General features: G+C 36.6%; 3 protein-coding genes across 5 annotated transcripts; 1 reads left to right on the top strand and 2 right to left on the bottom strand.

Moving 5' to 3' along the window:
- The first annotated feature begins 53 nt into the window (after positions 1–53).
- LOC122012073 (60S ribosomal protein L21-1-like) lies at positions 54–2,231 on the top strand. Its single transcript, XM_042568528.1, has 2 exons — positions 54–390; positions 1,812–2,231. Exons 1-2 carry the CDS (start codon positions 154–156, stop codon positions 2,067–2,069), a joined length of 495 nt encoding a protein of 164 aa, XP_042424462.1. The 5' UTR covers positions 54–153; the 3' UTR covers positions 2,070–2,231.
- Positions 2,232–2,526: 295 nt separating this feature from the next.
- On the bottom strand, positions 2,527–6,427 carry LOC122012075 (ubiquitin-conjugating enzyme E2-23 kDa-like). 3 transcript variants are annotated; one of them, XM_042568533.1, is made up of 6 exons: positions 6,376–6,427; positions 5,348–5,427; positions 4,775–4,889; positions 4,639–4,691; positions 4,390–4,518; positions 2,527–2,808 (listed from the first exon to the last, which is right to left on the bottom strand). In XM_042568533.1, the coding sequence occupies exons 2-6, from the start codon at positions 5,424–5,426 to the stop codon at positions 2,681–2,683; spliced, it is 504 nt and encodes a 167-aa protein (XP_042424467.1). In that variant the 5' UTR covers position 5,427; positions 6,376–6,427; the 3' UTR covers positions 2,527–2,680. The 3 variants fall into 3 exon arrangements, with proteins under 3 accessions (XP_042424467.1, XP_042424465.1, XP_042424466.1); XM_042568531.1 differs by lacking the exon at positions 6,376–6,427 and adding an exon at positions 5,524–5,905; XM_042568532.1 differs by lacking the exon at positions 6,376–6,427 and adding an exon at positions 5,501–5,905.
- Positions 6,053–11,211, bottom strand: LOC122012074 (E3 ubiquitin-protein ligase APD2-like). The gene is made up of 10 exons (XM_042568530.1): positions 10,870–11,211; positions 10,681–10,790; positions 10,475–10,603; positions 10,267–10,363; positions 8,463–8,537; positions 8,312–8,394; positions 7,426–7,572; positions 6,949–7,021; positions 6,527–6,866; positions 6,053–6,427 (listed from the first exon to the last, which is right to left on the bottom strand). Exons 1-10 carry the CDS (start codon positions 11,096–11,098, stop codon positions 6,352–6,354), a joined length of 1,359 nt encoding a protein of 452 aa, XP_042424464.1. The 5' UTR covers positions 11,099–11,211; the 3' UTR covers positions 6,053–6,351.
- Between the last annotated feature and the right edge of the window lie 1,050 nt (positions 11,212–12,261).

Below are 12,261 nucleotides of genomic sequence, written 5' to 3' on the forward strand. Positions count from 1 at the left end.
CGGTGACTGATATCGAGCCTGCGCATAGTCGACAGTTCCCTATAAATTCCTTCGCATCGTTAACCCTAATTTCATCTGCACTTCCGCTATTCGTCGTAGAGTCCAAGGCCGCAGGCTGCGGTAGATTGCAAAGGAAAAGACGGGCCGGAGAGGATGCCGGCTGGTCATGGTGTTCGTTCCCGCACAAGAGATCTCTTCTCCCGTCCCTTCCGGAAGAAGGGGTACATCCCCCTGACTACCTACCTTCGCACCTATAAGATCGGAGATTATGTCGACATCAAGGTGAACGGCGCCGTTCACAAGGGCATGCCGCACAAGTTCTACCATGGCCGTACCGGTAGCGTCTGGAATGTCACTAAGCGCGCCATCGGCGTCGAAATCAACAAGCAGGTTTTTTTTATTATCTCATTCATCCGCTATCCATGACTAAATTTCTGATATTTAATGCTTCAGAGGAGACTTCTTCTGTGAATAATATATATGTCTCAACTCTCCTTTCTACAATATAAATAAATACGGGATTCTTCATATCATAAGACGTAAAAGTTTTTTTTTTGCTGGCACACAAATGGGAAATACGTGGATTCTGAGACGAAGTTGCTCAAACTGGATGTGATCGTTTGTTTTAGAATTCATTTAAAAGTGATACCAATAGTCTAAAATTCCTTCAAGCCCAAAGGTGGAATTTGATCACCTCTCTTCCATATCCTCAAAGTCCGACTAGTATCATCCCAGCCCTTGTTTGGAGATATTACAATATGTAATTGGAATTCCTGGCCAGTATTTTTAATGAATTCATTTATTAGACATCAACAAATTTGGGAACTATAATATCTAATTGTCAAAGCTTTTGAAGTCATTTTCTTTTCAAGATTTCTTAGATGCCCATATTTAACTAACTTGCGCACTCTTGACAAGCAGAACCTTTTTAGTGAAAATCTTCTTGACTTGTTAGAGCGACCAAGTATTTATGAGTTCCATGAAATTTATCACACGTTATTCTTGTGTTCTTACGTAATGCCAAATTGTGCGCTCAAGGAGTTTATTCTTAGCTCTTTTATATTCCATCTTCCAGAGGAGCTGCTTGGCTGTCATACTCCTGATAGTCAACTTTCTTAAAAAGTGAAGTGACATTTCCAATCCATCCAAACATAGGATTTGATTCTGAACACAAGATATGCGATTGTAATTATTGAGAATCACTTTGGACTATAGCATTGAATTCTTGCTCCAAAACAAGTTGTTATTCTTCTTTTTTCTCTTGTTTCCACATTATCTAAGATGGGTAGTTTGGCCGCTTGTATTTTATTTTATTTTTGGCTGAAGTCTTTGTCAATTGAGGACAATCAATACAAAGCCTAAGCCTTTGTCATGAAATTGTGTTTTTACTATGCTAAGAAGAATAGAGACTAAATTGTTTCCACTTGTGCTATTAACTATGAGAAGTGAGGAGTATCTTATTGTTAGATCAGTTTCTTTCAGTCAATCTTTTATGGTGCTCATTCCAACATTCAGAACATATCTTTAAGAAAATTACATAAAAGAAAGCTACAAGTTCTGTTTTTTTTTCACCTTCTTGCCGGTTAAGAAGGTTGGCTTGCTTTTGATCATGGTTGGTTTGACTTTTGAGGTCTTATCCTGTTCCTATTTGATTGGTTGATTTAATCCGGTATTCAAGTTGTTTGTTTCCATGGTCCAAGTCCTCCCTTTGACTTAATTTTTTTGTTAATTTAGTTATGCCTAAATCCAAGTTTAGCTCTGTGCATGTCTCGTTTCTGTTAGTAGGTTGTCTCAACAACTTGTCTATCCAGGTTGGCAATCGGATTATCAGGAAGAGAATTCATGTCCGTGTGGAGCATGTGCTGCCTTCCAGGTGCCAAGAAGACTTCCGTGCGAGGGTGAAGAAGAACGACCAACTAAAGGCTGAGGCGAAAGCTAGAGGTGAAATCATCAGCACTAAGCGCCAACCAGAGGGCCCTAAGCCTGGCTTCATGGTAGAAGGTGCTACACTTGAGACTGTCACGCCTATCCCATATGATGTGGTCAACGACCTCAAGGGTGGGTATTAGTATTTTCTTGGCCATCTTAGTACAACTTCAATGCTTGGTTTCCTAAGACTTAGTTTTGAGTTCTGTTAATTCTGGAGATTAATATAACCTCTTGTAGTTGAATGCTTAATTTCATCCTCATTTTTGTCCATCATGGAAAGACGCACCATATTTTCTTGGGCATCTCCAATGGGAGTTTTTTTAAAGGGGTTTGAGAAATAAAAAAAATTGAAGAAAAAGGCTATAGTAGTTTAAGAGCCATAATGAAATTTCAAATTTATTCTTTCATTTTAAAATTAATAATATGGATGGGTAATTAATGATGTATAAAAAATTGATAATGTAGCATCCATGAAAAAACTTATATGAAAGGTTTTTTTTTAATATGGACAGATATTGTTATATTTTTAGTAAGGCATTGAGGAGTCTTATTGAAAGAAAAAAAAAGCTCCCTTTGAGAAAAAAACACAAACCCAAATAAAGGATTAAATGGCAATTGATGATGATCATATTCAAGGGTGTGCTTGCATTTTTTTTTTTTCACTCCGGATCCAGTTTATTAAACTTGCAGTTGATTAATTCGGTTTCATAAAAAATTTTCGCCTGAGAAAATTTACAATCAACAGACAGTGCTAATCAGGTTTCCCGACCAGTGGTTCATCACTAGAATCGTATTCAGCTTCACTCAGCTCTTCATCACTTGATTTATCTCCTTGAGTAGCATCTACGTCTTCAGGCTTTGCGTATTTCTGACAGTATTCTGGATGACATTAGAAAAAGGAGTGAGAAACTGATAGTGCAAAAGGATAAGTTCAGCATCATCACAGATTTAAAATTACTACTGAAGGTTAAACGCATCAGCTCTGATTTTGGCAGTTATTCCATCACAACAAAATGGAGGAGAATTGGATTAGCAATAGTAGCTCTCTAAATCCCTTTATATCTTAAATAAATGAGATGAATTTCTCAAGTTTTATTAATGGAAAATGATTTTTTTTATTAATTCTAAAACATTGAAACAAAGAAAGAAACTTTTTGTGTTTGAAATTTAACAATTGTAACGAGACACCAGAGTGATGTCATTTGAATAACTCCCTGAGCCAAGTCTAGGGGATTTGGATGTCTTAGTGTTCCTATGACAGACTGATATTAAAATCACTACTAATATTCAAATCAATCAAAGATATCTTCTTTATACCTTTCACTCTGATATTTGATCTCCTTCTACACTTTATACTTTCACTCGAATATTTGATCTATCTCTACTCAATACCTTTAATAGTCGATTTTCCTTTACCCTTTATATCTATTCAACTTTTAATTGTATACATTCATCTTAATATTCTCATCTCCATCCCATTAACTTTTTCTATGTGATGCTTCCTAATAAAACACTTGAATTCAAGAATGACATCTTGTACCGCACACACATATTTTATCAAAGTCATTAAAATACAATATCTTGCATAACAATAAGCCCATCAAGAAGTCATTATCTAGAGAGACAAAACATGAAAAGCTACCATTCCTAATTCTGAAGGGAAAAAAATAGACAAAGCAATTAGTTTCATCTTCCTTTGCCACACAATTTCAATATTGAAGTAAAAGACAAAAAAAAATGCTATCATTGTATCTGGTTACCTGAGGAACCAAGTAGAACCTCAGAAGAAAGAAATAAAAAGCTGCCACAAAGATCTCAAAATCTGAATGTTCACAAAGGGGATACTCAAACTAGCACAGTTGCACAGACATCATCAAAACCATTATTTGTCTCTTGATGTTGTGTCTAGCCACTGTGTTATCTTTATAGCTTCAACGGATAATAAGATGACAGCAAATAGGTTAAGACACATGAATTTGATAACAAGAGAGAAATGATAAATAAATTCCAAGGATCAAAGATACCCGTCAGAGTGATATCCCTATTGAAGTTTAGAGGAGTTAAGGAGATCAAAAAATATTTTAAGTAAGAATCTTGAACTAAGATTTTTACTAAACAAAATTACTCAACAAAATCTTTGATCAGGATGCCAAAGGAATAAAAGAAAAGTTTTCTTTACCATTAGTTATAGGAATAAAGATAACATACATTGTTTTTTTTTCAATTATAAGTAGATCCAGTTGATTAGTATTTAGTCGTACTATGAAACTAGAAAAAGAATGATTGCGAGAAGGATAAAAAATGAACTAAATATATCTGAAAATCAATTTGGTTAAATGTTTAGAATATCAACAATAGATGTCATAATTTAATAAAACAGATAATGGAGAAATATACAGATGTTTTTATTAACAATTAATAGATTTAATATAGAAGAGATTAGATCAAAGTCTATATTACCTTTCACTTTCTGCTCATAAGCAGGTCGATCCCGCATCATTAATGCTGCAGCCTCCCCATTCAATGGGTCTGAAGGATTTGGATATAAAAGAAGTTGCGGAAGGAAAACCTCAAATGCATTAACAAGATCTGGCAGACATTTCAGATTAGTACACAAAAATACTGAGAGTAAGCTAATTTTCTATTTTGCACACTTCATTGAGCCAATCATAATGTAGGATGACAACAGTAAGGGGAATGTTATATTACCAAACATGGGACTCCAAGTTTGGTTGATTACATCCAAACAAACTGAACCAGACCTGAAAATTGTCAGGACAAACAAGTCAATTGCCTAATGTCCAATGCTAAAAGTTTGTTCCATAAAGAACACTCGCACACTCACATTTCATCCACATTAGGATGATATATCTTATTGACAAATCCAATGGATGGAGATTTGTAAGGATATGCATCTGGCAGTTCCACCCTTACCCTCCAGATCCCTCCTTGATAAAGGCCTGTCATGAGCAACAATCCACTTACCTGATCCATAGTGAACTACCCAAAAAATTATTGAATTGTTCAAGATTAGTGTTCATACAAAAACTACATAAAGCACCCATTAGAAGATTAGTTGAAGCGTTGCATGGCCGAACTAAAGAGTTTAAGTAGTTTATCAATGGCCTTATGTAATTCAGTGAGACTTCAAACTTCCCTTAGGAAACAGAGAAATTGAAACTCAGAAAAGGATGTGAAATTTTACTCCTCTGTGTGTGACAAGAATAAATAAGACATAATCAAGAAAGAGGCAGCTTTTTCAGTCCCTCTTTCACACCATTTTTGACGTGTTTTATCTTTATCCTCTCAGTTAACTCATCCGCAGGCGAAAAAAAGACTCTCCAAAAAAAAAAAAAAATCAGAAGACCATGAAGAGACAGAGATGATAGAAGAATCGCAGAGAAAAAAGATAATATACTCTCGTTGGGGCCGTGGAAATTCACGAAGAATTCCTGCATCCCATCGTTCACCATCTCCACCTTGTAGTCATTCATCATCCTACAAAACCCAAGAAGCGAACCAAAATCAAAAAGGGGGAACCCAAAGAAATTCGATATTATCAGATTAAAACCGTTCGTTGTTCAAAAGATCTACAGCTTCATCAGGTCCATCTCGCGGCGCTTGCTGGGGGACGACATCTTGATCCAGCTGCCTCGAGCAATCGCGAAGCGAGAAGGGATGAGATCGGCGCAGCGGTCTAAAAATCCTTCCTTTATGTTTTTTTTTTTTGTTGAAGGGATGAAAAGAGTTACTTAAAAAAGAGTGATGCGTTTAAAAAGCCAAGTCAAGAAATTCCGCTCCAATCTATTAAATGTACTCCTAAAATTTTATCTGCTCGGCTTTGCTCCTGTCCTTCATAATTTTCACGTGTTTCTCACTTTATCGGAAAGGAAACACAATCTGGACATTAGATTTTACTACACCATCGATAAATTAAACTTTTGGAATTTAATTACTAATGTTGGGGCACTTGCAGCTTTTTATGTTTTAAACATTGTGGTAATTTTTAGAGAAAATCTGGCAATGGCATGTATGACAATGTGTTTACCACAATGTCAGAGCTCATAGGAATGTATTCGAAGTGTGTCGACCATTAGAGCAACAAGCTTTCAAAGATGGTAAATGAACAAGAAGCAACAATTGATGCATGATATGAACTATTGAACTGACACAATGTAGAGCCACAGAAATAGATAAGACAAGGCTGTTTAAGTTCCAACTACACAATTCTTCTAGCAGAATCATAATAACAGCGTACAAGAGGGCAAAGACTGCTAGGATTAAACTCACTGTGAGTTTTCATTTGATCTGACAAAAATAAAAGGATCAGACCGATAGATATTTTACTCCCAAGATAATGCGTAGTTTCTACCTTTTAGGAAAGTAGGATTTGTTTCCTTTGCTTTTCATCCTATATGGAACTCAAATAGTAAAGATTTTCCTTACTTTCTTTATCTTCCTCCGGCAGATTGGACATGTGCCAGCCTCATCCAAGATCCTGCACACTCAAACATGCTTGATCAGTCCCTCAGAGTTCATTTCTGAAAGAATTTAAGCATCTGGCACGATCATTTTGATAGGATTTTGTCAACTATACCTTGTTCCACAGGCAAAGCACACTACACAATGCCCACAAGGAAGAAAAAAACAGTCCCTGTGAACATCACAGCAAATGGTGCAGAGGTGTTGGAAGTTGTCAATTTCACTGTCCTTGGGCAGGTCTGCTCCTGCCTCAGGAGGTTCATTGATATCTTCCTCGTCGTGGGAAACAGATTCATATGATGATCCTAAGCTCTGATCATCATCATCCTTGTTAGAGAGCAGGGGGCTCCTCTCCGTTGTGGTATTTATTGTTTGATGAGCAGTACCATCCTGAGAGTAATTCTGTGAAGTGCTAAATACTTGGAACCCCACAAAAATTAGTATAGTCATCACACCTACACCAACAAATAGAACAATAAAAGATAGCATTGCTAGAAGAAAAAAAACAATTGATAGATAACCAGTTTGCACAGTTACCTGATCCAACAAAATAAGTCAGCCATCGAGGCCCATATGTCAGCTTAAAGTACCATTCATCAATCTGCATACTCTGAATAAAGAGAACATCTAATAATCACTTCCAACAGACAAGTTACACACTGCATTTGATCTTTCACTAGTAAATTGACAGATTGAACTTTGCTGCTGGAGTTAAAATATCCAATTCACCATGGTGAATAGTAAAGTCTCAGCAATAAAAGAATGGGTTCTAATAAAATGATTAGAGCCATATTCTATATTCTGCGTTACAATAACTCTAGTATTGGTCACAAAGTTCCCTTGCCGCTGGAACAAAATCAAGAATCAATCAGGCAATAATTAGGTGCATGGTTGTGTGAGCTAGATACTTGTATATTTATATTCATTTAAATCTCATAGTAATGAAACAGGCAATTTTTTGGAAAAAAAAAGCATCTCATGCAATATGTTAAAAAGTCACAGTGAAGATTTTACTGGATCAGGAGTTGGAGTTGTAAGAATTGCAACATTGGTCCTTTCTAAGAACAAATTCAAAGAGCAGATCCTATGATTCAGTGAACATTTATAATACGCCCCAGATGTGTTGTACGTGATAGACTGAATGTTGAAGATCAGCTCAACCTGTTTCAAGAAACTTATCTTTAAGAAGAACAGCTCGACATAAAATTTTTATAAAAAAAAACATAAAAGGGAATAACTAAAAGTTAAGAACATTACCAAGCAGATATAAATCAAAACAAGCAAAACAAACAATTAGGATTCAAGAAACGCACAAGAATTCAAATTAGTTACAGATGCAAGGATGGACTTTAGATGAATAGTCTCTTTGCGGCTATAGTGCTACTGCTGCTTTTCCTTATAAAGTTACTCCCTACATAACATTGTTTTCCTTGTTCTTCCCTTATACTCCTAGCTAGATTAGCACATTCAGTTCCCTCAGTAGGACCATATCTAGTGTTATTGAAGCAATTAACAGTTCATGCTCTTCAGTAAGGCAGTATATTATGCATGCACATTTTCTTTGAAAGCCAAATATTTGTGATGAAAAGCATCCACTAACCTACTCCATTTAAGGTATCAAGGAGAAAAATAGTTTAAGATGCAACTAAGAATTTAAGATTTTCAATGGCGGATCTAGCAAATGCCTAATATCTTCCAACTTTCCATTTCATCAGTGTACTACAGATTGTGCATTTCATTGATAGATAAAACCAAAGAAATATGGAATTGTAAATAAAGAAAAGGGCACTAGTAGCATCTACTACAACAATTAAATACACAAAAGGCATGGTATTCTCCAGACTCAAACGTGATTACTTGCTCAAGAGCTTAAAAAAAATTAAAGAATGTCAGTATGTACCTCCGTTTCTATATTGTTTAAGTTACCCACAGCAATGTAATAATCAGAAGGTTTTTCAATAGTTTGCTGAATTTTTCCATTTCCTGTATTTGGGTACTTGTTAGGTGATTGACAAGACAAATTTCTTGAACAGGATTAATTGGAGAGATACCATGAATAAGAGACCATGACAATGTGGTATTAGGATGTGATGGTTGTTCCATCCATTGAACAAGGCTTTCCTTTCCTATAAACAAATAGTATAAAAACCAAAAATAAGTTCCAGATCAAAATTTTCTAAGCATGATGAATAGTCAGCAGTGGATATATATATATCTATCTTCCACAAAGATCATTAATACAAGGGGGAAAATGTAATGTATTCTACTTCATAATAAGTTATTGAATGTGGAGTTACAAGTGTAAGATAAAGTGCATATAACAAAAGAACTATATTCATAAAACATGTCAAGACTCCCAGAACGAGAACAATCCATTTAACATCAAATAGACACTTGCTTTCTGACAAATATCTCATTATCCAGTTTTGCCTTGTATGGATTATTTGCAAATCTTTCAAAAGGGCCAATATCAGATGACATATGATTATTTACTAGATTCCAACTTCATACCCCTTGATTATCTACACAGTTAACCCTACTTGTCTCATATTTTACTACAAAAAATTGCAAATGATATCCTTATTTTCTACCCATTAAATCTTTCGTTTTGTTTGTTATGACTCAAAAAAAAGGCGTATGCAGATTATGCAATTAATATCACAACAACTAGCCATTTGGGTTGAGGCAGTCCATCCACATAGGGGCCTCAATACTTATTCTGGCATTTTTTTGTAATAAGGGAGCCACCCTTCAGCTCTCCAACTCAGTATCTTAAAGGAAAGAGGCAAGGCTATGGAACAAGGTTGCATCAACCAAATTGTCATGAGAAGAGTCGTGACAATATCTAGTAAATTCAAAATGATTTTATGCTCCGAGAACAACTTTAGAGAATAAGAGACAAAAATGTTGTTTGAAAGTTCAGGAGGGAAAGAATATGATTGTTCACTCTTACTAAAGTTGTTAATAAAATCAACAGATCTGACACGATACAAAAAAAACAAAAACAAAAAAAACTTGATAATTAGCAGTCAACTTTCGTCATTTTTATGAGGGAAGAAATTCCTGCAATGGATTAGACAGTCGCATTTGTTGGGCAAGGATATTAAATCTAAAACTATCAGGATCTGCAGTTGAAAATGTTAGTTTACTACTATGGATTCAGCATTAATAAGTTGTGTTAGTCCCAACTAGTTGTGATCAACTAAATGGATCATATCTGGCAATCCCTAATTGAACTATATGAAAGGTCATATCACTAGTAATATGTATGTTGCTTAAATCACTCAAAATTGTTTGCTAGAATTCTCTCTAATCTAATCTACACCTTGCACTTTCAATTATAATTGATCAGAGCGTCTAACAAAATTTATTTGTCATCTTGTGCATGTCTTAGTATATTTTTTTTTCTTATTTTTTATATGAAAAAGAGGATTAAAATAAACTAATTTTATCATATTCCTGCAAGTAGAATCATGCTTCAAACAGAAAAATAAAAGCTTGAGTTACCAATGGTTTAGAACCAAGCAATAAAAATGTTGTTGGTACTTAGTCACATCACCATTTATCACGACCCAAACTTGATGATAGAATTCTATTGGTTGAAATGTTATGAGGCCCTAAATCATCATCAAAAAATGCTTTAGTTATTAAACTAGTATATGCCTTATAAACCTCTCTATTGTTTTGCTTGGGTTATAGACCTCTCTATTAATCCATAACTTTTAACGCATGACTAAATTCTGGTGTCGCTTGTTACTAACTTAATGACGAGGCATGGAAAGTATTTTAGTGTGTCGAGGCTAACACAATTGCATAGTTGAAATGAAAAAAAAAAATGTGTAGATTAAAAGTCACCTTGGGCGATGACTAGGATCAACGGGTATGAGCCATGCAATTTCACATCATAAGAAATCTCGATATGTGAGCCTTTGTTGAGATAGTATATCCATTCCTGCACAGTTGGTAATCGAGTAAACCAGTTTCCTGTTCGATACTTCGATGGAGCAACAGTGGAGCAACCAGTTTCTGTATCTTAACTATAAAAACAGCAGCATAGACCTGCCTGGTGAAAGTTTGAGGGGACGGACACATTTCGAGTCACTGACCATTTAGTCAATACGTCAAGCAGCGGAGGCTCGTAAAACCCGTAAAGCATCGGCCCGTGCTTCGACGACTCCTCGTCCGCTTTCAGCTGCAGCAAGAATACAATTTCAGCAGACCGATAAGGCCACCAGCAAAGATCAGCGAAGGAGATAGAAAAAGGCGGACCTTTATATCCTGCACAAACAAGGGATTTGCCTGCAGATTCCGGGAGCAATTGGGGCCGAGGGTGAGGTCGACGGAGCCGTAAAAGCCAAGGATCAATGTCATCGAAGCTGCTAATCAAAGAATCGTGGTTTACTCAATAACCTCTGGGTGTCCCCAAAAGAATCGAGAGGAGAGTTCCAAAGGGGATACCGAAGAACCAAAACGTGAGGAGGATGACCAAGCAGGACCAAGCGTCGTCGTTGATCTGCCACGACGGAACGTTGGTAACCAGTATATTCATACGATGGGAGACGGTCGGAGTCGTCGAAGGGGGAGGTGGCGGCGGTGGAGGTGGCGGTGATGACGGCGGCGAGGAGGCTGAGGAGGAAGGAAGTGAAGGGTGAGAAAGAGGGAGGAAGAGAAAGGTAGTGGTCTCCATGGAGGCGGAAGAAGTGGCTCACTGGAGTGCGGTGGGATCGCTCGGTGGCCATTTGGAGAGGAGGCTGGAGGTGGAGCAACGGCCGGTCAAATTGCCAACGCCCAGTCTCCTCCCTTCCCAGGAAGAGTAGTTCGAATTTATTTAATATAATAATTAAATTAAGTTAAGTTTAGCTTAAAATAAATTAATTTTTTGAAATCATGGTTCAGCCAATTTAACTTGATGTTTTTTCGAATTTAAATTTAAACTTAGTTTAACCTTGATTTAAATTTATTTGATTAGTTTTAAATTTTATATTTTTAAACTTGATTGATAATTAAGTTTAATATTATAAATTTAGTTATTTTTATAATTATTTATTTATGTATAAGTTTGATAAAAACAATTATTAATGTTCATTGAATTAATTGTGTGTATAATATAAATAAATTATATTTAATTTGAATATCAAATGTACTTATAAAAAATTAAATAGTTTATAAGTTTATAGGGACTCATGTGGGCCTTTCATGTAATTACTCTATGTTGCCTAGCTCAGCAACTACATTGAATCCGGTAGTGTTAACGTCGCTAGGCCAGTTTGAAATATTCTGGATTATGAATCGTCGCTCAATTCTTCAAATAGATTAGTAAGGTGATGATTCGATCCGACAAGTATAAATTGATTCTATCATGAGTGATTTGAATGCTTCATTGTAGTAGAGTTCATCATATTAGTTATCATTGCATCATACTCCGAGGGAGGATGATATCTTTGATCCTGTACGAATGCTGAATCGATAGACGCTAGGCACGGGGCGCTCTTCGACTGCTGTCGTGGATCTTCGACTGGTGGTACGAAGCTCCGGCGAACCTGCACAGAAGTCGGGCCGGGAAGGGGTTCCCGGCGGCGACCCTCCGACGCTCAAGTCAGGCGAAGCTCAAGAAAGAAACAGTGGCTTCCAAACTCGTCGAATGCGTACCTCCGGCGAAGAATGAGGGACTTTATATAGGGCAGCGAAGAAGTGAGTGCACACCTACCGAGGTGTACACGTGTCCATGGCCCATACTCCAGTAAGGACTTGTCAGTGAGCTTCCCTAACCCATACTGCTACAGTCTTAGCATGTCCTCGATGGGACAGCGGAATCCCCTGTCACAAGATTTGGAGCATGGCCCACACGTG

Source organism: Zingiber officinale, chromosome 8A (genome assembly GCF_018446385.1).
Source record: "Zingiber officinale cultivar Zhangliang chromosome 8A, Zo_v1.1, whole genome shotgun sequence".
NCBI lineage: Eukaryota > Viridiplantae > Streptophyta > Magnoliopsida > Zingiberales > Zingiberaceae > Zingiber > Zingiber officinale.

Coding starts and splice junctions, on each gene's coding strand:
- LOC122012073 (XM_042568528.1), top strand. CDS start 154: ATGCCGGCTGGTCATGGTGTTCGTTCCCGCACAAGAGATCTCTTCTCC. Junction 391..1,811: donor GCGTCGAAATCAACAAGCAG/GTTTTTTTTATT, acceptor TTGTCTATCCAG/GTTGGCAATCGGATTATCAG.
- LOC122012075 (XM_042568531.1), bottom strand. CDS start 5,567: ATGTCGTCCCCCAGCAAGCGCCGCGAGATGGACCTGATGAAGCT. Junction 4,692..4,774: donor CATCCTAATGTGGATGAAAT/GTGAGTGTGCGA, acceptor GACAATTTTCAG/GTCTGGTTCAGTTTGTTTGG. Junction 2,809..4,389: donor TTATGAGCAGAAAGTGAAAG/GTAATATAGACT, acceptor AATGTCATCCAG/AATACTGTCAGAAATACGCA.
- LOC122012074 (XM_042568530.1), bottom strand. CDS start 11,098: ATGGAGACCACTACCTTTCTCTTCCTCCCTCTTTCTCACCCTTCACTT. Junction 7,573..8,311: donor TAAACAATATAGAAACGGAG/GTACATACTGAC, acceptor TTCTTGAAACAG/GTTGAGCTGATCTTCAACAT. Junction 7,022..7,425: donor CAACTCCAACTCCTGATCCA/GTAAAATCTTCA, acceptor CTCTTTATTCAG/AGTATGCAGATTGATGAATG.